At 37.8% G+C, this 27,845-nt stretch overlaps 2 protein-coding genes across 10 annotated transcripts in view; both read left to right on the top strand.

Moving 5' to 3' along the window:
- Positions 1–13,297, top strand: part of LOC139749612 (uncharacterized) — a 327,271-nt gene extending 313,974 nt beyond the window's left edge. For all 7 annotated transcript variants that reach the window (XM_071663735.1, XM_071663737.1, XM_071663738.1 and 4 more), the window contains one exon: positions 13,073–13,297. In XM_071663735.1, coding sequence (XP_071519836.1) covers positions 13,073–13,084 — 12 coding nt within the window. In that variant the 3' untranslated portion in view covers positions 13,085–13,297. The remainder of the gene's footprint in view (positions 1–13,072) is intronic.
- A 14,415-nt stretch (positions 13,298–27,712) lies between these two features.
- The window catches only part of LOC139749613 (monocarboxylate transporter 14-like), a 154,212-nt gene continuing 154,079 nt past the window's right edge, over positions 27,713–27,845 (top strand). For all 3 annotated transcript variants that reach the window (XM_071663745.1, XM_071663743.1, XM_071663744.1), the window contains exon 1: positions 27,713–27,834. The gene's annotated coding sequence lies outside the window, so the exon portion shown is untranslated. The remainder of the gene's footprint in view (positions 27,835–27,845) is intronic.

Below are 27,845 nucleotides of genomic sequence, written 5' to 3' on the forward strand. Positions count from 1 at the left end.
ACATTTGCCTCTCTAACCACCCCATCCATAAACAAATTATACAACCATGGGTTCCTTTCTTTTTCTGTTCCAAGTGCTACCTTCTCAGTGTGGGAAATGGCAAACAAGTATGAATGAAAGAATGTTTTATGTATTTATTAATTTATTTTGCTTTGTCACTGTCTCCCGCGTTAGCGAGGTAGCGCAAGGAAACAGACGAAAGAATGGCCCAACCCACGCACATACACATGTATATACATACTCATCCACACATGCAAATATGCATACCTAAACATCTCAACGTATACATATATATACGCACACACACATATACTTATATACACATGTACATAATTCACACTGTCTGCCTTTATTCATTCCCATCACCACCCTGCGATGTATATATTAATGTATGTATATAAGCTTGGTTCCTGCATCAGAACAATAAAGATCTTTCATATTTTTCTACCTCATTGGTTGCTTGCAACATTAGTGACATGTGATTTGGCTTCAGCTATGTTTTTACAGAGTTGCTCTTTCGTAGATATACTGCTGTGCAGTTGGTAATCTTTAACAGGTTATAAGCATATAGTACTAAAAGCAGGTGCAATTTCTGTGTTTTATATATTAATCTGTTATGCAACCACCTGATGCAAAGTCTTATCTTTTTACAGTGTTAGTTACTGAATTAGCTGCTGACAGTGCATAATACACTAAATGTTTTCAGTTATGATCTCATGAAGTAGGCACTAAGGTATTTGATATTTTGGGACGTGCATCAGTCCATATGTGTGCATTGTTTAACTGTCATCTGTGAAAATATTCCCTTTGCCTTATGAAACTCAAATCCATTTGTATGTTTTCCTGGAATGCTATTTCTTTTATTTTAGTGAAATTTAGTCTTATTTATTATTTGATTTTATGATCTGTAACCTCAGGAGTGAATATTCTTTAGGTATATTTTTGTATTCATATTTGTTGTTTTAGCGTGCATTTCATAATTCACGTCATGATTTATAAATGCTTTGCTGGAAGGGGTTTATAAGAATTTTGAACCACTTTTTATTTGACATGAGTGTGCCTTGTTTCCCAAAACATGATCTTTTTTGGCATATTCTTTTGTTCATTAATTACAGTGACTGGTTGCTATTTGTTTTATCAGAAAGTAACAGCCTTGGTAGGGTAGGCTATCGGTCTTGAAAGATGAAAAATTTAAAACCATATTACAATGTGTCCCACTGTTTGCAGGATGACACTACGTACATGTGAAGGGTTTGTTTTCACAAGATATGATGTTGCAATGACTAGCTTTTTGTACACCATATTGAATAACACCTCATCAACCGCATCACATTCTTGGATTGAAACTTTTTCATATTCTTAATCCATAGCATTACACCTTTACCTTGGCAGATATGGTTTTGAGTGCATTTATTTTTATGGTAACAGTATTTTAATGCAGTAAAAATATTTAATAAAAGTACAAGTGTTCTTATAGTTTCAGCAATTAGTTAACCTCCTGTAGTTTTGTGGTAAACAAGATCATGCAAATGTGAATGTTCATAGTTGTTTTAGATCAGCTTTTCATGATTTTTTTTTTTCCTTTCGTGTTAGATGATAGGGTGGCAGATGTTGAGTTTTTCATCAAGTTGGTATGCAGAGTACTAACTTACCTAGTAATGGGCACCCGTAATTGCAGGGCTAGCATGTCATGCTTATCACAAGAGAGTCATTGCGAATGGTTTGGTGAAAAGTGTGATTGGTTAGTCAGGCTTTTCTCTGTTTGTATCACCCAGGGTGAAGTGCTTGAACTAGCATGTGATGCTTATCACAAGAGTCATTGCATATGGTTTGGTGAAAAGAGTGATTGGTTAGTCAGGCTTTTCACTGTATTACCCAAGGTGAGGTGCTTGAAGACTGGCAGAATGCCTGTATACACATACTTCCCAGTTAATGATCAGGATGTTTCTGGAAATAACAATTTATTTGAAAACACTGGGTAATGGATCATATTTTACCATAGGATTCAATGGGATTATAGGGGCTTACATTCCTGGGGAAGATTTCACAACCTAATTTGCGCAATAAAAGATGAGAATAAGACCAAAAGACATGCAGTATAATGCTGTTACATTGGAAAGTAATGTTTTTTATTTTATTATACTTGATTACCATCCCCTATGTCAGTGAGGTAGCACCAGGAAACAGACAAAGAATGACCCATCCACTCACATACACATATAAACCCATAAATGCCCATACGAGCATATATACATATACATATCAACATATACTTACACTGACATACACACATATATACATATGTTCATATTCATCCTTGCTTGTCTTCATCCATTCCTAGTGCTACCCCGCCCCACGGGAAACAGCATCACTACCCCCTGCTTCAGCAAGATAGCATCAGGAAAACAAAAAAAAAAAAAGGCCACATTTGTTCACACTCGGTCTCTACCTGTCATGTGTAATGCACTGAAACCACAGCTCCCTATCCACATCCAGGCCCCATAAATCTTTCCATGGTTTACCCCAGACGTTTCACATGCCCTTGGTTCAGTCCATTGACAGCACGTCGACCCTGGTATACCTCATAGTTCCAATTTGCTCTATTCCTTGCATGCTTCTCACCCTCCTGTATGTTGAGGCCCCGATCGCTCAAAAACTTTTTCACTCCATCTTTCCACCTCCAACTTAGTCACCCGCTTCTCCTTGTTCCCTCCACCTCTGACACATATAGCTTCTTGTTCCCTCCTCCTCTGACACATATATCCTCTTTGTAAATCTCTCCTAACTCATTCTCTCCATAGTCCAAACCACTTCAACACACCCTCATCTGTTCTCTCAACCACACACTTTTTATTTCCACACATCTCTCTTACCCTTTCATTACTTACTCAATCAAACCACCTCACACCACATATTGTCCTTAAGCATTTCATTTCCTACACATCCACCTTCCTTCATACAACCCTATCTATAGCCCGTGCCTTGCAACCATATAATGTTGGAACTACCATTTCTTCAAACATACCCATTTTTGCTCTATGAGAAAACGTTTTCTTCCACACATTATTCACTGCTCTCAGAATCTTCAACCCCTCCCCCACCCAGTGACTCACTTCCGCTTCCATGGTTCCATTTGCTGCTAAGTCCACTCCCAGATATTTAAGACTCTTCACTTCCCCAGTTTTTCTCCATTTAACCTTTAATCCCAATTAAATTGTCCCTCAACCTTACTGTACCTAATAACCTTGCTCTTATTCACATTTACTCTCAACTTTCTCCTTTCTTACACTTTTCCAAAGTCTGTCACCAACTTCTCCAGTTTTTCTCTTGAATCAGCCACCAGAGCTGTATTGTTGGCAAACAGCAGCTGACTCGCTTCCCAGGCCCTCTCATCCCCAACAGACTGCATACTTGCCCCTCTATCCAAAACTGTTGCATTTAGCTCCCTAACCACCCCATCTTTAAACAAATAACACCCCTGCCACAGACCAACCTTCACTGGGAATCAGTCACTCTCCTCTCTTCCTACTCGTACACATGCCTTACATCCTTGGTAAAAACTTTGCTTCTAGCAGCTTACTTTCCACACCATATTCTCTTGAGATCTTCCACAAAGCATCTCTATCAAGCCTCTCATATGCCTTCTCCAGATCTGTAAATGCTGCGTACAAATCCATCTGTTCTATTTCTCACACAAATTCCTCGAAGCAGACACCTGATCCACACATCCTCTACCACTTCTGAAACCACCCTGCTCCTCCCCAATCTGACACTCTGTACATACCTTCACCCTCTCAGTCAGTACCATCCCATGCAATTTCCCAGGAATACTCAACAAACTTCTGCCTCTGTAATTTGAACACTCTCCTTTATCCCCCTTGCCTATGTACAGTGGCACTATGCATGCATTCCACCAATCCTCAGACACTTCACCCTGATCCATGCATACATTGTATGTCCTTATCAACCAGCCAACAACACAGTAACCCCCTTTCTTAATAAATTCTACTGCTGTACCATCCAAACCTGCCACCCTTGCCAGTTTTCATCTTCCACAAAACTTTCACTACCTCTTCTATCTTAACCAAACCATTCTCCCTGGCCCTCTCACTTTGAACACCACCCCAACCAAAACACCCTACATCTGACAATCTTATCATCACTGCTTCCCTAAATACATCTTATTTTTCACCCACTCCCCTCATGTCATTTTCTCTCACCTTTTGCCATTCTACACTCAGTCTATCCTGGTACTTCATCACACAAGTGTCCTTTCCAAGCTCACTTACTCTCACCATTCTCTTCTCCACAACATTCTTTCTTCATTATTGAAAACCTCTACAAATCTTCACCTTCGCCTCCACAAGACATTGGTCAGACATCCTTCCAGCTTCCCTTCTCAGCACGTTTACATCCAAAAGTCTCTCTATTACACATCTATCAATTAACGTGTAATTCAATAATGCCCTTTGACCATCTCTCCTACTCACATACATTTACTTATGTATATCTCTTTTTAAACCAGGTATTCCCAATTACCAGTCTTTCTTCAGTACACAAATCCATAAGCTCTTCACCATTTCCATTCACAGCACTGAATACCCCATGTATCTAAATATATAATAATTGATTAAAACACTATACAATTGTAAATTATATTGTATACATGTAGTTAATGTAGATCTACTACAGTTGGTGGAGGCTCTGGACATAATAACACATTGACCAGTATGAAAATGGCAAAAGATGGCTAACTTTATCCCTGCATCATATGCTATTATTGTTTCTCTTCCAAGAAGCACAAGATTCATTGGGTGCTTTCCTACATGGGATTGTAACACAAAATACCATATGTGTGAGCTGGACTGGCTACAGCAGGGATGCAGCCAGTTGCAAACGAAGTCATTAAACAGAGTGATTGCTTGCTATTGCCATTAAATGTACTATTTTTCAAACTTCTTTCTCTTTATTTTAGGTGTATTATGGACATTATTTTTTTTTCATGAAAAAATGTACAAAATACTGCATACGTCTTGGCAGCAATGCCACTTATGAACAAATGACTACCCTGGTGAATGATTAGTTGCATTCACTATTGATGATGCATTTTTTAAACTTTTTTAATATTTCTTTTTGTGTATTCTCTATTTAATATATCTTTGCATGAGCAATGAGCACTATGTATGTAACACTGGCTGGTGGGAAATGGAAAGTACCATTATATAAAAGCAAGGGGGACAAAATGAATGTTTGAATTAAATTGGTAGACTTTTAAGTATAATGTTGAGTATACCTGGTAATGTGTATGAGAGAATGATGATAAAGAGGTTGGGTGGTGGCATATAAAAAAAACTGATTGGGAAGGAGTAGTATGGCCTCTGTAGGAGTATAGGATGTGTGTGGATCAGGTGTTTGCTCTGAAGAATTAATGTTGAATATTTCAAAAAAAAAGGGATTTGCATGTGACATTTATGGACTTGAAGAAAGCATATGTTAGGGTTGGCAGATGACTTGCAGATGCTTTTATTGGTAGAGTAATTCATGTGTGCAAGTTGGACAGGAGGAGGTTGAGTAGTTCCATGTGAAGATAGGTCTGTATCAAGGTACATGATGTCATCTTAACTGTGTGATCTATTTATGGACAGATGGTGAGGATCACCTTACCTCTTTATTCTATTCATGGACAGGGTGGTTGGGGAGGTGAATTCAAGTGTCATGAAGAAAGAGGTAGGGCTGCATAAAGCTAGGGATGGGGTCACCTAGGAGGTAAGTCAGTTGCTATTTGTATATGACATGATTTTGGTGGCAAACTGATGGAAAAGAAAGTCCAGAAGTGGGTTACAGAGTTTGATAGAGTATGTCAAATGAGGAAGTTGAGAGTTAATGTGAATAAAAGTAAAGCAATAAAGTGTAATGGTTAAGGCAGGGGTACTTAAATACAAATTTGACAGGGAGAACCTAGAGGAAATGGAGTGCCTTAGGTACCTTGGAGTGGACATGGCAGTATATGGAACCTAAAGAGTCATAGGATGAGAGGGGCAGATGTTCTGAATTGAGAAGTATATGGATGTATTGTCTACTAGAGCGAAGATAGGTATGTTTGACGTTATAGTGTTGAATGGATGAAGCTTGGGTCCTGAATGCAAAAGAAGTGAAGAGGAAGAATATGTTGGATATGAAAAGCTTAGGATTGTGTGTGATGTGAGAAGGGTTAATCATGTAAGTAAAGACAGTGTTAGAGAGGCATGTCTAAGTCCAGGCTGATTGAGAGAGTTGACCAAGATATGCTAAAGTGGTCTGAATATGCATAAGACTGACATAGAGAATCTATGTGACAGAAGTGGAGGGTGTAAATGGGAGAGGAAGACTGAGGATGCTGGGACTTGATCATTAAGGATGGTGAGAGGAATGTATGGGTTCAGGCAAATTGGAGTGATGTGTTTAGGAGGCATTGTCAAGTTACTCAGCTAAACCAAGTTCTATGAAGAGGTTAGGGAAAAGCATGGAATAGTTGGGATTGGCTCTGGATAATGTGCTGTGGTTTTGGTACATTATACAAGACAGCTACGGAGGGAATAAGAGCAAATCAGGCCTTTGTTTTCATCTGTTCCTGTGCTACCTCACCAAAGTGGGAAATAGCAAATAAGTCTTGGTGCATTATACTTAACAGCAAGAGAGTGAATGTAAGTGACTATGGCTGTTTCTTTTGTTCTGGAAAATGGTGAACATGTTTGAAAGAAAAAACAATAATGATAATATTAGAAATGATTCCTTTTAATGCCAGGTCATCATCTTTCACCATAGTGAGGTTGTCAGGAATGGAATGATTAATCCTTAAAGCAGAAAAATATAAAATTCTCTCTTGGCTCCTTCCTATCTTTTTCTTTTGGAAAGTAATGATACAGGAGGTGAAGATTTTTAGCCCTCTTCCCTCTCTATGTTGCATCTTACAGCGTGCAACAGATAATGGGTAGTATTCTTTCTCCTGTATCCCCAGGGATTACAGACTGCATTCATTTGTCACCAGTTGTGACACTGGTATCAGTTATATCACTCATTGACAGCAATGATGGTACTGGTGTCAGTGATTGCATTCACCTGACACTAAGTGGTGACACTGGAGTTAGTGACTGGATTCACCTGAAATCACTCCTATATCATTACATGGTACACTACTTGCATTTTGATTTGTTTGTGAGCTCATTGCTGTCCAGACTCGTGATTTGTAGTGAATTACTTTAAGTTGAAAAAGAGAGTGAGAAAGGGACCCAAAGAACACTGCCAGGCAAGCTCCCTCCCTTTCACAGGAAGGGTGTTGCCCCAGAGCCCATGCTGTCTCTTAGCTCTCCTTGGTATGCATAGGATAGAGAGAATTGTAGAAATATAGTATACAGAGGGTATTGTGCTTTTAGAGACTGAACCAGGGCATATGAAGTAGACATGGGCTTAGTTTTGGATAGGGGCTCTTGTTATGGTGCATTATATATATGGTTTGAGAATGGATGTGTGCAAGTGGGGCCCTTTGTTCTTAGCATTATTTTGCTAATGCGGGAAACAACGATCAAGTATGAAGAACAACATATGTTGCATAACAAATGGAAGATATGATCAAAATCCTGATGTGTATTTTTATGTTCACTAATACATATACTCTTGCATCTGCCAGTAATATTGACAAACAGAGACCATAACTGCAAGAGGGATATGTGTGAATGTATGATTAGTATTATACAATAATTTGTACCAAATAAGTATATTTATACTTATGTATTGCTGAAATGAGTAACAAGCAAACAAAAAATGGGAGAACAAATCATTGGCGGTAGCATACTGCTGGTAGTACTTTATGGTAACAAGATGACATAGTAGTTGATCATGTGACTGTTGGTCAGGTGGGTCAAACACTTTAGCACATCTCATACCATTCACTTGGCTTTTGCGGCAATGCTAACTGACACATGGTTAATACACTTGTTGAGTAAAAGTTAAGTGTGTCCATAACAGACCAGCTATTAGAATGTTCTTTTACCAAGTGGACCAGTCAATTGTTTTTTAATTGACTCTTTAGTTAAAGAGTTGTTTTGAGCTGTTTTACTAAATAAATGAAAACTAAGATATTTTTGTCTCTGAGTTTATGATTTTGAAAGTTACTAAATTGATGTTATGTTTTGATATAATCTTTTTGGTAATGGTTTTTATTTAAGATTATCTTTTACACTGTTGTAAATAAACAAAGGATACAAGCAATTAAGTGTTTAGCTGTCAGCCTATACCTTTGGGTCAAATCCTTTTTGTCTGTCTTGTGTCATTATTGTTTACCACCAACACGATAGAATCGATGTTAGTAAGAGATAAGGGGTGGGTCTTCCCCAAACTGGTGAATGGTAGTCACTTTTTGTACCATTTTCATACAGTACTTTTATATAATTCTTTTGAGTTTGCATAATCAGATGCTCTGTATATGAATTAATTTTGAATGGAGAAAGTGAAGTGTTTTAGAGATCTAGGAGTGGACATGGCAGCGAACAGAGCCATGGAAGCAGAAGTGAATCATATGGTGGGTAGGGGAGGAAGATTCTGGGAGTGCTGAAAGAGAACATTATCTGGTAAGGCAGAAATGGGTAAGCAGGAAGGAATAGTAGTCCCAACAATATTATATGGATGCGAGGCATGTTCTGTAGATAGGGTTGTCCAGAGGGTGGGTCTGTTGGAATGAAATGTTTCAGGACAATATATATAGGTGTTATCCCTGGGGATAGGGGAGAAAGAATACTTCCCATGTATTCCCTGCGTGTCGTAAAAGGCGACTAAAAGGGAAGGGAGCGGGGGGCTGGAAATCCTCCCCTCTCATTTTTGATTTTCCAAAGGAAGGAACAGAGATGGGGGCCAAGTGGGGATTTCCCTCAAAGGCTCAGTCCTCTGTTCCTAAAGCTACCTCGCTACCACGGGAAATGGCGAATAGTATGAAAAAAAATATAGGTGTGAGATGGTTTGATTAAGTAGTATAAGAGTAAGAGATATAAGGTAACAAAAATGAGTGTGGTTGAGACAGCAGAAGAGGGTGTGCTGAAATGGTTTAAACTTATGGAGAGAATGAGTGAGGGATGGCTCACAGAGAGGATATATGTGTTGGCTCACAGAGAGGATATGTGTTGGCTCACAGAGAGGATATATGTCAGAAGTGGAGGGAACAAGGAGAATGGGGAGACCAAATTGGAGATGAAACAATGGGAGTGAAAGAGATTTTGAGTGATCAGGGCCTGAATATGTAGGAGTTTAAAAGGCATGTATGAATCACAGTGAATTGGAATGGTGGCATACTGGGGTCGATGTGCTGTCAATGGACTGAACCAGGGCATGTGAAACATCCGGTGTAAACTATGGAAAGTTCTGTTGGGCCTGGATGTGGATAGGGAGCTGTGTTTTTGCTGCACTAGACATGCCAGCTAGAGAATGGATGCAGCCCCTCTTCATCTGTCTTGGCACTACCTTGCTTTGGGGGGTGGGGAGGTTAATAATAATGATCAAGTATAAAAATTTCACTAACCTGAGCTTTACATTATGTGTGGGTAGACCATAGATTGATTATACACAGCAAGATTACTTGAATATAGAATGCAAGCAACAGTTTTTAAAAAGAGAAAGCAATGTTTAACCTTTTCATTACATTGTTTCACGTCTGTGATCATTTGATTTTAGTGGATATCATTGCTCAGACTGTCAAAATACAGTCATAGTGCAAAAATGTTTTCTTTCTCTTTGACTCAGAGAAGCATCTTTCTGCTTCTACAGTTGTCATCAGTATTATCTTTAGAATCTTTACAATTTCATAGAATGTTGATTGTAAACAGTTATTCATAACTATTAAGACTAATAAGAGACAGGCCATCAGGTTAACTCAAGCTCTGTGTCCTGGTGTTTTGTTTATTTCCTGTATACTGAATCACCATGTGGGTTTTAGCTAGATTTAGAGAACCAGGCAGATGATCCCAAATTATTTTGTGATGTTAACCTGTCTTCAGGTCACATGGAGTGATTTTATGTATGCTAACTCTCAATGTCATAAGGTGACCAAGATACGGCAGGGAAAGGTTTTCTAGCATGAGTGGAGGCAGAGCTGCCACCTCCTGCCTAACACTAAAAATAATGAATCTGACTTGTGCAGTTGGTAATTTTACCTGCTTTTATAGTTTTGGTGTTATGAAAAACTGTTATTGAATGACACTGATTATGACAAGAAAAGATTTGTTGTTTGAGATAAAGTAAAACAGTAATCAGCAATCAGCATTTTGTTGTTGGTAAAATAAACCTTAGAGCATGCACAGTGGCAACTCACTTGACACTTAAGCCTTATTTTCGCACTTTTTAGTACTTTGTGCTGAAACATCTACAAAACTTCCATACTTTATAACAGTGAAAGGAGTGGGCAAAAAATATTTCCAAAGTTTGTTTATTCCCCGTCATTACATGAATATCTTTGAAACTATAAGTTTAAGTTGAAAACATTAATTTCTAGGGTTAGATAGGATGTTAAGGATGTTTCGTCTGCTTTAATGAAAAGATATATTTAGATTACAAAACAACAGAGAAAGGTGTGGTAGTAAGAAGAGTATGGTTGAGAATGCATAAGAGGGGATGCTGAAATGGTTTTGGACATATGGATGAGTGAGGAGAGGCTGACTAAGAAGGTATACATATTAGAAATGGAAGGAACAAGGAGAAGGGGGAGACCAGGAAAGAGACAGAAGGATGGAGTGAAAGACACTTTGATTGATACGAACCTGAACATAATGGAGGGGTGTGAGGCATAGGGAGAATGAAGTGACGTGGTATTCACAGGGCAATGTACCATTAGTTGGCTGAAGCAGGGTAAGTGGTCATGGGAATCCATGGAAAGGTTTGTGGGTCTCGGCTGTGGATAGGGGCCTCTGATTTTGGTGCATTAAAGTTCACAGCTAGAGAGTGGAAATGAGCAAATGAGACCATTTTTCGTAAGGGCTTGGAACTACTTTGCTACATGAGGAATGGGAAATAAGTGTGAAAAAATGTTTTATTAATGTCTATCATCCTCTCGTTCATTTATGAAGAATTTCACTTATGTATCACTGCAGACAGTCTGCAATACAGTTTTTGTATGATGCTGATTTGCATTCTAATTTTGTAAATGATCAGAAAGTCACATGCTGTGAGGTCATGATTTCAGTACATAGGGAGGAGTGATAACTATAGAGATGACTAGTCAGTCAATGACTGAAGGCCTCCACACTCCTAAATCTAGCCTTGCTGTATGACATTCTCTCTCTCTCTCTCTCTCTCTCTCTCTCTCTCTCTCTCTCTCTCTCTCTCTCTCTCTCGAAACATTGGTAAGCACATCAAGCATCTGAACTTTTAATAAAAGAAGTCAGATGACATCAGATGTGTTGAGAGTACAGTGTTGGATGGAGCAAGCAACGAGCCAAGCAATGAAATTGTAAATACTGACACTATATAAAAGTTTAAATAGTTTTATGACATCGAAGTCCAAGAGACCAGGTCCCATGAATATAAGACTCCTTCCCTGTACTGCACATAAATGTGAAAACGGGCAACTGCAGTCAGACAGATGTACCAACAAAAATCAGAAGAATTGGTGGACAGAAAAGCAAGACCCTCCCTACTATAAACATACCTAGTAAATGCTTGATTACTGTTAAAGGAAAATTTTGATTTAATTAGAAACTGAAAGTCTGAATGATGAGCAACTGACTAATAGAGAAAAGGAAGTATTATAGCTCATGACAATAGATTTCAGCCATCACAGCAATTGTAGCACTGGGATCAATGACTTCTCATTTGAAACAGATGTGGTAATCTTGTGCTTTTGTAAAATTATTGTAAAATATTTTCTAAATAAGTCTATTCTCATTTGATGAATGCACTGTAAGAATGAAAAGTTTTGTACTGAATTACATAATTTTGAAGGGATCCAATTTCATCATAAATGTTAAAAACATGAAAGAAACTGAAAAATTTTCAACAATACCTTATTAATGAATAAGCATAAGTGAGAATAAGGGACAATTGAAAAACATTTCATCTCTCTGTTATCCAGTTGAGAAGTCGCGCCATTTACTCTATCCTGTATTATCTAAAAACAACTTTTGTTGATCCAGGAATGTTACAGCAGATTATTTTACGTTTAACTTTCCCCATTTACATGAGATGGGTCAGGCACATGTAGGCATTTTTGTGGGAATTATTTTGTATAATGGGCTCCCTACCCTAAAGACATTATAAATATTCTAAAAAGCAGAACTTTCAGTTGCTATCACTTGTTGATTTTGATGCTTATTGCATTTGGAACAACACGCTAATGAATACTCAAGACGGCTCCTGCCAGAAAGAGTCGGCTGTCTTGTCAAGAACAGTCCTACTCCATTTGATTGTCTCAAATGGTCAAAGTAGGGTAGAATCAATTAAAGGTATAATGGATTTTAGTGACTGACTGATTATTTAGAATTATGTGGTGCATAAGCAACAGAGGTCATTAGCAGCAAAATTTTTTTTAACAAAGTATCTATAATTGTTAGAGATTAAAACTATTTAAATTTCTAAAGAATAATATGGATTTTAAAAATATAAAGTGATAAAATCCTTATGATTAAAATTAAAATGATTACATCATATCTTGAACAGAAATTGATTTCAAGTGGATTAGAGACCTCTAGGATTTATTTTGTGCACTCTGGATAAGCATCTTTGCCTATTCAACTGATATTGAAGGTATGAAGACATCATTAGGAAATGTTAGTGCTAATGTAGTTTAATTTTTCAAAGGTGGCATAATTTCAGATGCTGAAATTATAAGATTAACAGAATAGCTTGGCTGTTCCTTCTGTCAACACAAGAGGAATGGATCTATGTTATTATTTCTGACAATTAATATGGAATAAATTGAGGAATATAGGTTTGCATGTCCTACCTTATTTCGGTCACAAGTATTTTGCTGCACACAGTATAAGTTACTTGTACACAAACAACATTTAGAGGGAATTTCAAGGTTGTATAACTTTTGTATCTTTCTTACTTTCAGAAGCTGACTTAATAGTGAAGGAGAGGGGCCTCGTGTAGGCTTAGTTTTACTGTCAAGATACAAAACATTTATAAATCTCATTTTATTTTCAACTGTAATATATTGTACAGATATTGTTTTGTATTTTTGTCCAGTATACAGTAATATGTATGTTTTATGCAAAAGACCAACAGTTGCAGAATTTTAAGAGTCGTAAATGTCATTATTAAAAAAGGTCTCGAAAAACATAGTTTTCTTACCCCAATTATCTGGTCTGCTGTGAAGAAGTTAACATACCCAGTGATTAGTACAGACAAGAGAACTATACATAAAAAACTTCACTTGGTAAGTAAAAAATAGAAATGTGTGCTTTTATATTTAGTTTAAAATCATCAGCTTGTCTTTGATAGAGCTTCTTCCACTATCTAGCATGGTAGCACATTCTAAACTTCATCTATATGTCCCAAAACTTGTGTAGTATCATGCTCTGCTGCAGGCTATTTCTTCATATTCATTCAGCTTACCTCTGTAACTCTCAATTTGTTTCCCTCTTCCTGTCACCTCATTCAGGACACCTGTACCATCTTTTTCTCATGTTCATGTTATCTCAAAACTCCATTGTTACTCTATTCCACCTCTTTTGTTTCTATTCCATATCATCCCCACTACCCCCATAACCACTTATAACCATGTGTTGATGCAGCAGATAAAGTAATCAGTCAATAAATTCATTTCTCCCTGAAATATTTCTCATTCTGAACACTAGACTACCAGTAAAGGATAGAGCTTAAGAAGTCCATTTTCACTGTTTCCACTCTTTGTTCCTCTAGCTTATATACATCCTCATATTTCCCATACGGTGATGGTCGTTCCTGTAGTTTAAATATATCCTCATTTTTCCCATACAGTGATGGTTGTTCCTCTACCTAATATACATCCTCATTTTTCACATACAATGATGGTTGTTCCTCTAGCTTATATACATCCCCATTTTTCCCATACAATGATGGTTGTTCCTCTAGCTTATATACATCCTCATTTTTCCCAAACAGGTTGATACATTCTTTCTAATAGATTACCATATATGCAAACTTACATTATCTCATATTTATCTCAGAGATCCAGCCACTTAACAATCTTCCAACACTACTTCTGACATCCCCACATTCACTGTAACATTTTCATTAAGATTACTCAATAAGAATTTAAAATATTTCATCAATAATGTCAAGATAAAAATATTGTTTTTTAAACTGCAAGAATATGCCATGTTACCACCTCATCTCCCACCTTCAGCATCATTCCCAAATCCTATCTGTCCTCCTTTAGGTATTCCTTAAAAGCTTTTCTGTTCTACAATGTTATACTTGAATACATACCAGTGGTATGTTGAGAAAAAAATTCAAAGGTAAGCTATATGATCTAGTTCAGTTGTCTACTACAGCTGAAGTATGAATACCAGTAAAAAGGTATTTTACAAAGATTTATTTCACAAATACATAATGAAGTAAAATGCTATTTAACTTTCATACAATTTTAAATGTAGATTAATGGGTCTCTTTGACTTTAGAGAGAAATAATCAGTTACTTTGATATAAAAATCAGACTTGTTACAGATATTCATTAATATCTTTTCAAACTAAGAGCTCTGAAGTCTTTCTTGACTTTGAAAATTTCTAGCAAAAGTTTTTATGTTTGAATCCAGAGAAGCTGCACTCTACAGATGCACTAAGATCATAGCTGTAGTTGTTAAAATTTATTCACAAAGTCCAGTGACTTATCAGTATGCCCTTTCCAAGCCAATTCAATTTCAGATAACTGGTCACAACTCCACCTTTAAACATCTAAATGAGGATGAGTTCTGTGGCCTCTGCTAATGTGAAATTAGGGTAAAGGATAGGAGGAGATACCAGAGGGCCTTCTGCTTTGTCCAGATGCAGGTCTTTGAACTGCTTATTGCAACAAAATGATTTATCATCAATTATTATCACAAATGAAAATTCAAGAATATGAATGATTGACAACACCTTAAACTGATGGAAGTCATTTTCAATGTGCTATGCACACCATTCATACTCCTGAATTTTCCTTCTACAATAATTATTGATCATAGATTTTTTTCACAATAAGAAGTTGACAGACATGCATCTGGACAAAGTTGTCTTGACTGGACTGCAATTAAAGCTTAAATTAACTTGAATTATAACTTACACCATAAAAAAATATTAATTTAGAATTTTTTTTAAATATTGATTTAGCATGGTAATACAGGCCACTGATATTTACCTATATAAAGTCTTCCCTCATTTATTCAAGTCTGAGTTAAATGTTTTCTCAAATATACAAGGTTCAAAAATATTTACATTAACTACAAACCACAGTAGTAAAGTACAAAACATGTACTTATTGAGATTTATTTTAAACAAAAAAATTCATGATGCCTAGATCAATGATAACCTGCATAAAACAAACAAAAACTTTAAAAAATTCAATACTTATAGGAAATTTGATAGAGTGTACTTAGTTACTGTGTGTACAAATCATATATCTATTTGTGTCTAGGTGTCATGGTTTATCCCCCAACATAACAGCAGCTTATTTACCAGAATGTCATTAAACATAAATGTATCTCTCAAAACAAGAAACCTGTTCACATAACTGGAGGCTAGAATTGATTATACGGAGGTCCCTTGCCAACCACTAGACCTATGTTCCTGGAAGATCCCATGGTTGGCAAGGTGTAGGGTCTATGGGAAATGGGGGTTAGGTGTTAGGACCCTTGAGATACATACCTAAGTCCTACAATGAATACTTCATGATTTAAGAAAATTATATATTGCTTCAAAAACAATGTGCTCATTCTGTAAGCGCATATAAATGATGTACAAAACTGTAGTAATAAAATAATGGCGGTATGTACCCATTGGTGCCACATCTCCATATTCACACAAATCTGCCACTCATCAATGCTGCCCAAAAGGTTACCTTGATGCTCACCTTAGCAACACTACCTGGTTAATACAATTCTCCTGCCTTTCCGTAGATATGGTGGTCTGCCAGGCTGAGCCACAAGCAATCCATGGCTACAAGACACTCGCCCATTGTGTGGATAAAATATTGGAAGTGATGTGGAAAACCATGGTTACTCAAAACTTGATGCCATGTTTTGTTAAAATGGTATACTTTTATTCCAAGTGCATATACTCAAAACCATGGTGTGCAAGAGACCTCTGTGATGGAATTTTCAATCTTTAATGATACCTTCCTTTTTCTTAGCAAGATGTAGAGACCCATTTGACAATGATATGTCTTCAGATTGTGTGGAGAATGACATTATGGACACTGAATCTTCAAACATAGAAGTTGACCTAGATGAGGCAGCAAAATGTTCTCTAGCAAAAGTGGAGGAAGTGTTGCCAGTGCCTAAGTGACCTTAACAACACTGCCTCTGACTGGAGCAGCTGGTAATTGTACAAACTCTTTTACTGTTGCTGTTATGGAAAAGTATCATTAACTAAAATTGACTTTGATAAGTAAAGATTTATTAAATGAGGTAACACATAATGATAGTCAGTAGTCAATTTTTCATTGCAAGTAAATTAATGATAAATCATGCTTAGTGGCAACTCACTTGACGAGTACTCCAGCTTTCCTCAAGCTCTTTTTAGTGCATTTCACTGAAACACCTACAGATCTTATAAAACTTTGTTGGAGTGAAAGAAATATATTCCCAATTTTTTTTCACATATGAATATCTTTGAAAGTTAGGTTTTATAAAAAAGATTTTAGACACCTAGGAAAATGTGAATTCTGAAAGTTGGAAAGGAGGCACAGCATTAGTGGTGACATACTAACATTATACCATTATGAAAGGTTTTTACATCATTTTATACTTTTATAGACTTTGGTTTTTATACTTTTATAGAATAAGCATGTTTATGAAGTAAAACATGCTTATTTTAAACCATGAAGTGTTCATTATAGAACTTGAGGTATATATCTCATGGATCACTCCCCATAATCCCCCATTTCCCCTAGGCCCTGTACCTTCCCAACCACAGGGTCTTCCTAATGGTTGGCAAGGGATATCCATAAATGCATGAATTGCTTTGGAGCATTCTGAAATTTTGAACACAGCTCATAAACCCCCAAGTACTACCTTTGTGGATGCCCGAGTACAAACACCTAAGGTTAGGAACAATTGCTCGTAAATGTCTGTTTGCATGGTTGCTGTACTGTTTAAGTATACAGCAGCTGCAATTTGTAAAAAATAAAAATCCTCCAACCCAACAGCCTCAACAACTTTGATTTCTGTGATAAACTAGCTCACTATACCACTTCAAGCTACTGTCTTCTTTGCTTGGCTGATGGTAAACCAGCTCAATTTACATACATACTGAATGGAAGACTCCACATTGCCTTGTAAACTGGCTCACTTTACATATTTGCCAACCTTCATATATACTGGCCAATAGGTTGCACACTGCACTGTAAACTGGTCTGGTTTACAAGTTGCTAGCAACCACATTACACATCCCAGTAAACTAGCCCAGTTTGCTTATATACTGGCCACCAAACTGGCCACAATCGTGTAAACTAAAACATTTTTTGTTTACACAGGCTCACTAATTGAACACTGCCCAGTTCATTGACTCACTTTATACATGAGCAAAAACTTTTTCGATATTGGTTGAAGTAACCACCAGAGTGCCACAAGATGCAGTTCTTGAACCATTGCTCTTCTTGATCTAAGTCAGTGTACTTGCATAAGGATATGGGATCCTATCTATCTTTGCAAATGATGCAAAAGTCTTGTTTGGAAGTGACAAGCCTGTTTCTAGATGATACTGTGTTGTTTGCTGAGAGTGAAGGGGAATTGCAGAAGGTAATGTGTTGTATGATGTGTGTAAACGCAGGCAGTTGAAGGTAAATACAAGTAAATATAAAGCAATGGTGTTTGAAAGGAAAGGAAACAGTGAAATTATGGATTTTGCAAAGCCCTATAGAGTGAAATAAGAAAGTACTATACTGTGTTATGAATATGTGGAAGAAGTGACAGTATTTGGGATTCATCTTGGGTAAGTCTGGTGATATGGAAGGAAAGACAAGGGAGAGAGAGTGAAAGAAAAATGAAGGTTAGAGGTATAGAAGCAAAGAAAGGATTAAGGGAAAGCTTAGTCCTATCAGCACTTGACATATGAAGCCAAAACATGGACATGTAATGAGTTACAGAGGTCAAGAATCCAGGATGTGGAGATGAGCTGTTAGAGAGGAGCATGTGGTATGACTATATGGACTGAGGAAAGAAATGAGAGGGTTATGCAGCTGAAACATGGATATAGAATGAGTCACAAAGGTCAAGAATCCAGGATGTGGAAATGAGCTACTTGAGAGGAGTATGTGGTATGACTAAATGGACTGAAGAAAGAACTGCAAGTGTTTATGGCAGGGGATGTAACGGGAATGAAGTGTAGAGTGGTACAATGGTTGAAACAATACCCTAAGGTGGATTGGGTGTGTGGAAAGAATGCAAGATGGGAAGTTTACCAAGAAGGGGTATGATATTGTGTGATTAAGGGGGCTGGTGTGAGAGGAAGACCACCTGTGATATGGGAAAGTATAGTGGAAAAATTCTGAGGGAGAGATATGGTGGAAGAATGCTTGGAATGGTGTGTGCAAGGGAGGCATGTAAGGACAGGAATAAGTGAAGACTTTTCTGTTGTGTCCACCACCTTGATGGGAGTTCCTTGAGGGAATGGCCATCAGGGATACAGAGAGCTAAATATATGTAGGGTTGGGAATATCACATCAACACTACTCCAGGCTTTATCAGCTTTCAAGAATTTATCCTATTATTCCATACGAGTCACCTTTCAGATTCCTCATTTGATAAGGTGACAGACCTAACCTTCACTTTTACTCTTTTTCATGTGTCAGTAAATGTAATTTTACTAAAAAATCATGCAGACATGGAGGAAAAGTTCCAAATGTACCCGATTTACCAATCTGTACTTGCTGTTGCATTCAGTGGCTATCAATAGTTACAGATCATCAAGACAGGCTCCACACAGTAAGTCAACATGAGGCACAGGCACTGCCTGATGTTCTGCCATGAGTTGAATATATGAAAAAAAGTTATTGCCATGCCACACCAGATTCAGACATGTCGTGCTAACACTTTTCCGTTTTGTACTTACAGTATATTATTGAATATATAAACGTTTCCTATAAGAAGTGTATTTTGCAAATGTTAAGATTCATCTTTTCTTTTAAACTATTCGCCATTTCCCGCATCAGCGAGGTAGCGTTAAGAACAGAGGACTGGGCCTTTTTTGGATTATCCTCACCTGGCCCCCTCTGTTCCTTCTTTTGGAAAATTAAAAAAAAAAAAAAAAAACGAGAGGGGAGGATTTCTGAACAAAAAAAAGTGTTTTAATGTATCAAGACCAGTGGAGTTTACAGAGATTTTACCTAGAAATGCAGGGAAAAGTTAGATCATGTTAAAGTTCCATCCACATATCTTTGTAAGACAAGAATCTAAATGAATTTCTCATAGTGGGACTTATTGTGAGGAAAATATTAATACTAGGTAGGTGTGATTGGGTTTGTACTTTTTTATTGGACACTATATAATGTACTGTAGGCAGGTGTGATTGGGACTGTACTTTTTATTGGACACTATATAATGTACTGACAATGGGAAGGGCTGTAAAGGCCAGGGATAATAGGTAATTAATGTAAAAGTACAAAATCAAATTGCATAAATCAAGAGAACCTATGAAAACCACTCCTGGTTTTCCCTAGCCAATCGGGATTAATTTTAGTTTTCATTGCAATGGTTGAAATATAACATACATATACATGTACACCACCGAATTTCCGGCAACCGAAGGTTCGGCACCTCATTTAGTCTGGGCAAAATTACGTGAGGGAAACAGAAATTACCACGGCCACCAAACTAGTTTACTGGGCGGCCACAGGTGGCATTGTGTAGGGTGTGCCTATTTACATTCTTTACACAGCACTTGGTGGTGATACCACAATTCTGTGATTCTTAGCTTATTTTGCTTAAAAATAACCTAGCTATGGCCTCTAAGACATATGAGAGTGTCAGTCGTGGCATCAAACGTAAACACCAGTCCATATCGATCCAAGATTAATTAGAACTATTGAAAAAAATGGACCGTGGTGTTTCGGTGCCTAAGCTGTGTGACATCTACAGTATTGGTTCATCAATTGTTTATGATTTAATGAAGCAAAGGGAGAAAATATTGAACTATGCAGACAGCAATTCCAAATCCTTAAGTCTTTTCTTCAGTACCCAAAACTAGTTATTTACAGTATCCACACTGACCTCATCAGGTAACCAACAACAAAATTAATCCTTTATTCATCAGATTCGCCATTTCCTTCGTTAGCAAGGTAGCGCTAGGAATGACAAATATAACATAATTAGTCTTCTGTTACGAATCACATGGCCGCTCCTCATGTCTATTGACACCCAACGCCATTTTGGTGATACGCAAGTGTACTGAAATACTGAAAATTAAGGTAAACTTTGATAGTCAGAGAGCTTAGATTAGGTTTACATACGGTCTGTCAACAGGGACCTTCCATGTGGTACTTCACCAAAAGCCTTTCGAAAGCAGAAAGAAATAAATGCATGATATACACAAATCTTTATCGAGAGCCTCATTCCATATGTTCATTACCTTTAAGAGCTGTAGGATTGTTGACCTCTTACCATGGGGACCAAATTTGCCTTCTGAAGAAGACTACTATCATCATCAATGAGCAATAATTTCCCGCTTTACATTTATTACCTTTTTTTAATAACTACTTTCGTTTTTTTTTTATTTTCCCGTTCTTTAGAAATTTTCAAAACAACTGTGATAATAGACCAGCCATAAAATCTACTTTACTGCTCATGGAAGATAGCCTAGCTTATTCTGTCTCAAAGAATATCAGATATATCTCATGCAGACCTAGAAATTTATCTATCCTTTTATTAAGTCTAATTTTATCGACTGCGACACCTTCTAATATTCTGATAGAATATTTTATCCATTCTTTCTCTATCCTAGAGATCATGTGTCAGTGTTCATTTGTTGCAGAATTTTCTTAAACAATCAACTCCTCTAATAGTTTAGATACTGTGGGTCCAAACAAAGATCACCACCTTCAGTTTTCGTCTTTTATTTTGATTCTCCATAATTTGGTTGTACACTTGTTATGCATTTCAGGTAAGAGAATGTTTACTCCTTAACTTAAATTCCTGGGATGTCTGACTTTGCCCTTTATGCATGACTGAAACAAGGAAGATAAACTGGAGGAAGCGTAAGTGAAGCATTTATTCATTAGTTTATATTTACCGTCGCGGGATACGGATTAGATATATACAGTCCCAATGATAACACGACCACCATAGAAAATAGTAAACTATATCCTTGCAGAAAACACTCGTATAGGGGGAACAATAGTAGTTATAGTATTTTCTTTTGGAGGGAGGTAGATCGGGATAATTTTTACTCTAACCCCATATTTTCTTTATCTCAAACTCCATCCACGTTACTTTTTAAGGTGATGTGATTGTGTAACATACTAATCAAAACATGTTTCTGAGAATAATTTTCAAAACAGAAAATTAAGATGATTAAAGGGATGTAAACCATTTTTCTGACCTTGCATAAAGACATGTCACATTCCTGTTATAGCTGTAACTTGTTTTCAAGGTACCAGAGGAAATTTGCTTTGCTCTATATAGTTGATAACAATTTCCACCAAATTATTTCTAAAGCGAGTATGGCGGCTTGTAATTATGATGACTTTGGATGTTATATTAAGATAAACCACAAATTGGAATTAATTAATACTCAAGACTAGGAAGGACCATCGTTTTGATCGAGTCTAAGTTTGTGCTGAGGTATGTAGCTAAGTATTGTCTGGAGAACACTGCCTTTACCGTGATAGCTTTCTCTGTAACATTCTTTAGTTAACCAAAGTTGCTGCCGAAAAGTCCAAGGAGATTGACTTTATTCTTTTCATATATGTCTCTATCGTTCAGTTTTCTACTGGTTGTTGGCGCTGTGGATAATATAGTCATTTTGAGTATGTCGTTTCTTTTTCCACTTATTCTCGAATATTTGATTTCTTCCACTGTTTAGATCATTTGTCTACTAAGCATGGCTTCTAATTTCCCGTGGGAGATTAGTTGTATGCCATCCATCCGCATATCCTATATTAACGTTGGCCATTGTTGGGTTAGGGATGTTGCCTGTTGTTGGGGTAGGGATGTTTGCCTCTGTTGTTGGGGTAGGGATGTTGCCTGCTGTTGTAGTAGGGCTACATACTTGGAGATGACACCGCCTTGGGTAACCCCTGCAAGGTCAAATTTGGGGCCCATGAAAATATTTTTTTTGGATTAGTGATTTTTTTTTATATTTCATACTGCTTTGTGTGTGCAGCACAAGCTAACTACTTCAGGGGAGAGAGAGACCAATGAATATTACCTTGCTCAATATATCTTATAAAGTCATGTGTGAATAAACAAAGTACCTGCTTGCTTATAGAAAACGTGTTATGACAGACTGTAATAAACACAAACATTGTTACCTTCTCTTTAAAAGACACATTATTGACATTCTTATTCAGATTTTATTAATCAGTGATTGTTTATTATGGAAATATATTAACTTTTTGACATACAATAGTATGTTAATAGAAAGTGATTATGTCTTGGTCTTATATAAGTACCTGCGTGTACTGACATACATACTTTGTTATGTTATCGTCCATAAAACTTGCAGTTAGAATGAAAGTCATGGTTGCAAATTATGTTAAGTGGTTATTTCTATAGCACTAGAAACTCTTTATGATCTACTTCATACATATCCTGGTCTTGTGTGCTCCGTGGCACACACTAACATGTGTTATTCACATTGTCATCCAAGACTGAGTCTGTCTAACCCGCTATCAACTTATACATCTCTTATCATGCTGTCTTGTGGTCTTTCTTCATCTCGTTCACATCTTTCTCAAGTGATAACTATTGCATCATACAGTCCCGGATTGTATCACCTCGTATGACCTCTCATCCAGCCTTTTCTTCGCAGTTTCCTTTCCAAGAGTATTTGTTTTGAGCCACGTCTCTTTCTTCTAATGGGTCAAGATCTGTAGCTGCCTTACTGTAGAACATGAACCTTTCAGATTGTTTAGTCTTCTTCCAAGGTAACGTTGAGCTGGGCTCATTTCCATATCCTGTGTAGAGGTGTTTCTGTACTCCATTATGACCTATTATTGGATCGTTTCTATTGGTCACAGTTTTCTTAATCAGACCCTTAACGGTTTCGACAGCTGATTCGACCATTCCATTCGACTGAAGGAACCCGGTACTACGCGTCTTGTGCTGAAAATCATTCTTCTCTGCAAAAGTTACAAAACTCTTCATTGAATGACTGTGGTCCATTGTTAGTGACGAGCACTATGTATGACGCTAATGCTGTTAGGTTAGGGATGAATGAACTCAGCTTAACAACACCAAGTCATTTCCCCAGCTCTTCTGAAAACACATCACTATAATTTGAGAATTGCAGTAATGTTCTCATTATTTATAGTTATCAGATTCATCTGTTGTGATGTTCACCCAAAGTTAGTACAAGTTTCTGTTCCACAAACAAAAGAAAGCTCGACAGAATATTTCTTGTTAGTCTTACAGATGACGATAACAATTCTGTATAATACCGATGAGTTTATCCTAGACTTCCCCCTGTACAACACTGTATCACAAGCCTTGAACGGTGCACCACACACTACATGTTGAGTAAGAACAGTCATGCTTGCATTACAGCCACCTGGGCACCAGCTTACCGCCTGCCTCCATGCATGTCATGATTCCCTCGTCGCTGCATCACTTCGAAAGCTTTAACAACATACCGGACATCGGGGTCGTCTTCAGCTCTTGCATCCGCCGCTTGAACATCAATGACGACACTTCCCTCTGAACCTTTCATCTAGTTTTGATCTGCATTTACTTACGAAGTGACTCTTCTCGTTGCACTTGCCACAGGCCTTACCATGCATCTTCCTGTGGGGGTGTGTGCCCGAGAGTGGTCCTCATGTTGGATATCCTCACGTCATTCATCTTCAGTCACCTTGTTGACAGCTTCGGGTCCTTCACCTTGATATAACGCCACCTGCCTCATGTAAAGAACACCAACATCAAGAGTAAGGTCATCATCTTGAAGGAATTTTTCACGAAGAAATTCAGCCAAATATCTAACTACTAAATGATCTAATTATCTCCCGGACCTGCACACTCATATGCCTTGCAGCGAATCCTAAGGAGTCTAGAGGTAGTTGGAAGGTATTAAGAATATTTGGTGTGGGAGGCAAGTTGTTAGAAGCAGTGAAAAGTTTTTATCGAGGATGTAAGGCATGTGTACGTGTAGGAAGAGAGGAAAGTGATTGGTTCTCAGTGAATGTAGGTTTGCGGCAGGGGTGTGTGATGTCTCCATGGTTGTTTAATTTGTTTATGGATGGGGTTGTTAGGGAGGTAAATGCAAGAGTCTTGGAAAGAGGGGCAAGTATGAAGTCTGTTGGGGATGAGAGAGCTTGGGAAGTGAGTCAGTTGTTGTTCGCTGATGATACAGCGCTGGTGGCGGATTCATGTGAGAAACTGCAGAAGCTGGTGACGGAGTTTGGTAAAGTGTGTGGAAGAAGAAAGTTAAGAGTAAATGTGAATAAGAGCAAGGTTATTAGGTACAGTAGGGCTGAGGGTCAAGTCAATTGGGAGGTGAGTTTGAATGGTGAAAAACTGGAGGAAGTGAAGTGTTTTAGATATCTGGGAGTGGATCTGTCAGCGGATGGAACCATGGAAGCGGAAGTGGATCATAGGGTGGGGGAGGGGGCGAAAATTTTGGGAGCCTTGAAAAATGTGTGGAAGTCGAGAACATTATCCCGGAAAGCAAAAATGGGTATGTTTGAAGGAATAGTAGTTCCAACAATGTTGTATGGTTGCGAGGCGTGGGCTATGGATAGAGTTGTGCGCAGGAGGATGGATGTGCTGGAAATGAGATGTTTGAGGACAATGTGTGGTGTGAGGTGGTTTGATCGAGTAAGTAACGTAAGGGTAAGAGAGAGGTGTGGAAATAAAAAGAGCGTGGTTGAGAGAGCAGAAGAGAGTGTTTTAAAATGGTTTGGGCACATGGAGAGAATGAGTGAGGAAAGATTGACCAAGAGGATATATGTGTCGGAGGTGGAGGGAACGAGGAGAAGAGGGAGACCAAATTGGAGGTGGAAAGATGGAGTGAAAAAGATTTTGTGTGATCGGGGCCTGAACATGCAGGAGGGTGAAAGGAGGGCAAGGAATAGAGTGAATTGGAGCGATGTGGTATACAGGGGTTGACGTGCTGTCAGTGGATTGAATCAAGGCATGTGAAGCGTCCGGGGTAAACCATGGAAAGCTGTGTAGGTATGTATATTTGTGTGTGTGGACGTGTGTATGTACATGTGTATGGGGGGGGTTGGGCCATTTCTTTCGTCTGTTTCCTTGCGCTACCTCGCAATACGCGGGAGACAGCGACAAAGTATAAAAAAAAAAAAAAAAAAAAAAAAAACTTTCGAAATCTGTACGTCAGTCAGTACATTCTTATTTAGGGCAAAATGTCCATCATATTTGGCAAGTACATTCCGTAACACTGTACGTGGGCAAGGCTGGTAATCTAATGGTGTTGGGAACTCGAACTATAAGCCAAGGTTAGTAGTAGTATTGTAGTATATTCTCCTTAGCAGGTCTCTGCTTAAAATCTGCCAGAGCTTAACGGTTATATTTTTGCTAACAAGTCATCTGAGCTTGTTCATCGTCACCTGTTGGGCTTATCTTGCCAGAGACGAGGGGATGTGAAGCCGCAGAGAGAGAGAGAGAGAGCAATAAAGCCTTCATCGATACATTCTCATAAAAAAAGTCGCATAAATTCTTGTGAGTGTCATCAAAGTAGCCGCTTTTGTTAAAGAAAACGTCTCAGCTCTCCTGCACGAGCACCATGGGACCAGATAACGACTCAACTCTCCTGCTACCACAGTAACAGCTCTCACATGTGCGTGAACACTTCCCTGTGCAAATGACTTTATCATCAAACGTCACATCTCAAAAGAAACATTTCTATAGACCTCATTATTGGTTGGTTGTGTGGACAAGACTGCCAGGGTTATCAAAGTTCTTAAGTTACAACCATGATATCTGTATCTTACACGATATATATGATTAATCATTAAGACTAATAGCGCGATCACTTAATGTGATATCAAAAATATCGGGAATTCACCAGGGATTTCTTGTTCGCTTGAAAAAATTGTCAGACTTCCTTTATTCATCATATATTTCTTGTGCATATGGTTCGAAATAATTATATAAAATATTGAAACCGAAAAATATTTTGCTTTTTAAGTCCATTTTGAATGACTTAAAAACAAGTCATATTAGATTGTACATTTTATTTTAGAATATCATAAAATTAAGTGCAAGGGGATATGTTTCATACATCCTTTATCAAATAAATTCATGGTAGACTACATTATTTTCGCATTACATATTCTCAAGCTAAGACGTATAATCAAGCCTAAGTAACGGAAAAAGGATTTACATTACTCAATTGTAAATGAAATCTATTCTCTGTTACTTTTGATTGCTTAGTATTAAATAATTATATTTCAAACTTCAAGCTTCAAATTTCACCACTGAATATGATTTTTTAGAAGTGCTAATTTGTAATGTAAAAAATCAACATAAAATATGAACTCTCAACCAACTAACCTTAACAATGATAAAAAAAAAAAAACTTCCGAGAAATATTGAAAAGGCGTTAACTTCTCTGATGAGGAAAACGACAATTTGGGCGAATAAAGTGAGGAACTGACTGAAGGAAGATTGGAGTGAAAAGTTTCGTCAGCCTGACAGGGTCCCTTGTTAATGACAGGCTGGCCTCGGGTGTGCCATTACTGGCACAGGTCGTGTACGTGTGTGTTCACGGTGCCATTATGGGTGAGACAACAATGAAAAACTCAAAAACTGAAAACCTGCAACAAGAGTTGTATGTGAGGACGTGTCGTGCACGTGGCTCCATATTACCACGAGGCACAGACCAACTCCACCTGTGGTGCGGCTAAGAACGTGGTCATTACTGAGGTCAGGTTCACTAGGACGAGCTAATGGACGAGCCAAGACTGGGTAGGTGGTGGTCACTGATAGGGCAGAACTGAGGACGAAGAATATTCTTTAAATTGAGGAAGTTGGAGTGTTGAGGTCAGAGCAAACAAAAGCTGAAACTGTGACACAGGAGGGATTACAGCCTGGCTCTGAAATAAATCAACTTGCTGCTTATGGCACCGTGGCCTCACTTGGCTTAGAAATAGTTATCAATTTATTTTTATGAATTTTAAACAATAACAACTGTGTACAAGTGACACTTTTATTTATCCCCAAATACGGAAACAAGCCATGATCATTCTAACGGACACGTTTAAACTCACGTAATTCAAGAGACAAATTACATACATATTTAGCAAGTTTGCATAAGTATTTTCTGCAGTAGATTTCGAAGGTACGGTTGATGATATCAAATTTCCACATAATTGTCTATTGAATTATCCGGATGTGCCAAGTGAATGGCCGGATTGTCCTGCATTCTCACGTGAAGGCACGGTGTACTAGTCATGGATTTAATAAGTTCCACAACTTAAGGGAACGTTTTACACAAGGCATTGGACATTTTGCTGCTAGCATAATGGTATGGTTAGG

This window comes from Panulirus ornatus, chromosome 7, assembly GCF_036320965.1.
Source record: "Panulirus ornatus isolate Po-2019 chromosome 7, ASM3632096v1, whole genome shotgun sequence".
Classification (NCBI taxonomy): Eukaryota; Metazoa; Arthropoda; class Malacostraca; order Decapoda; family Palinuridae; genus Panulirus; species Panulirus ornatus.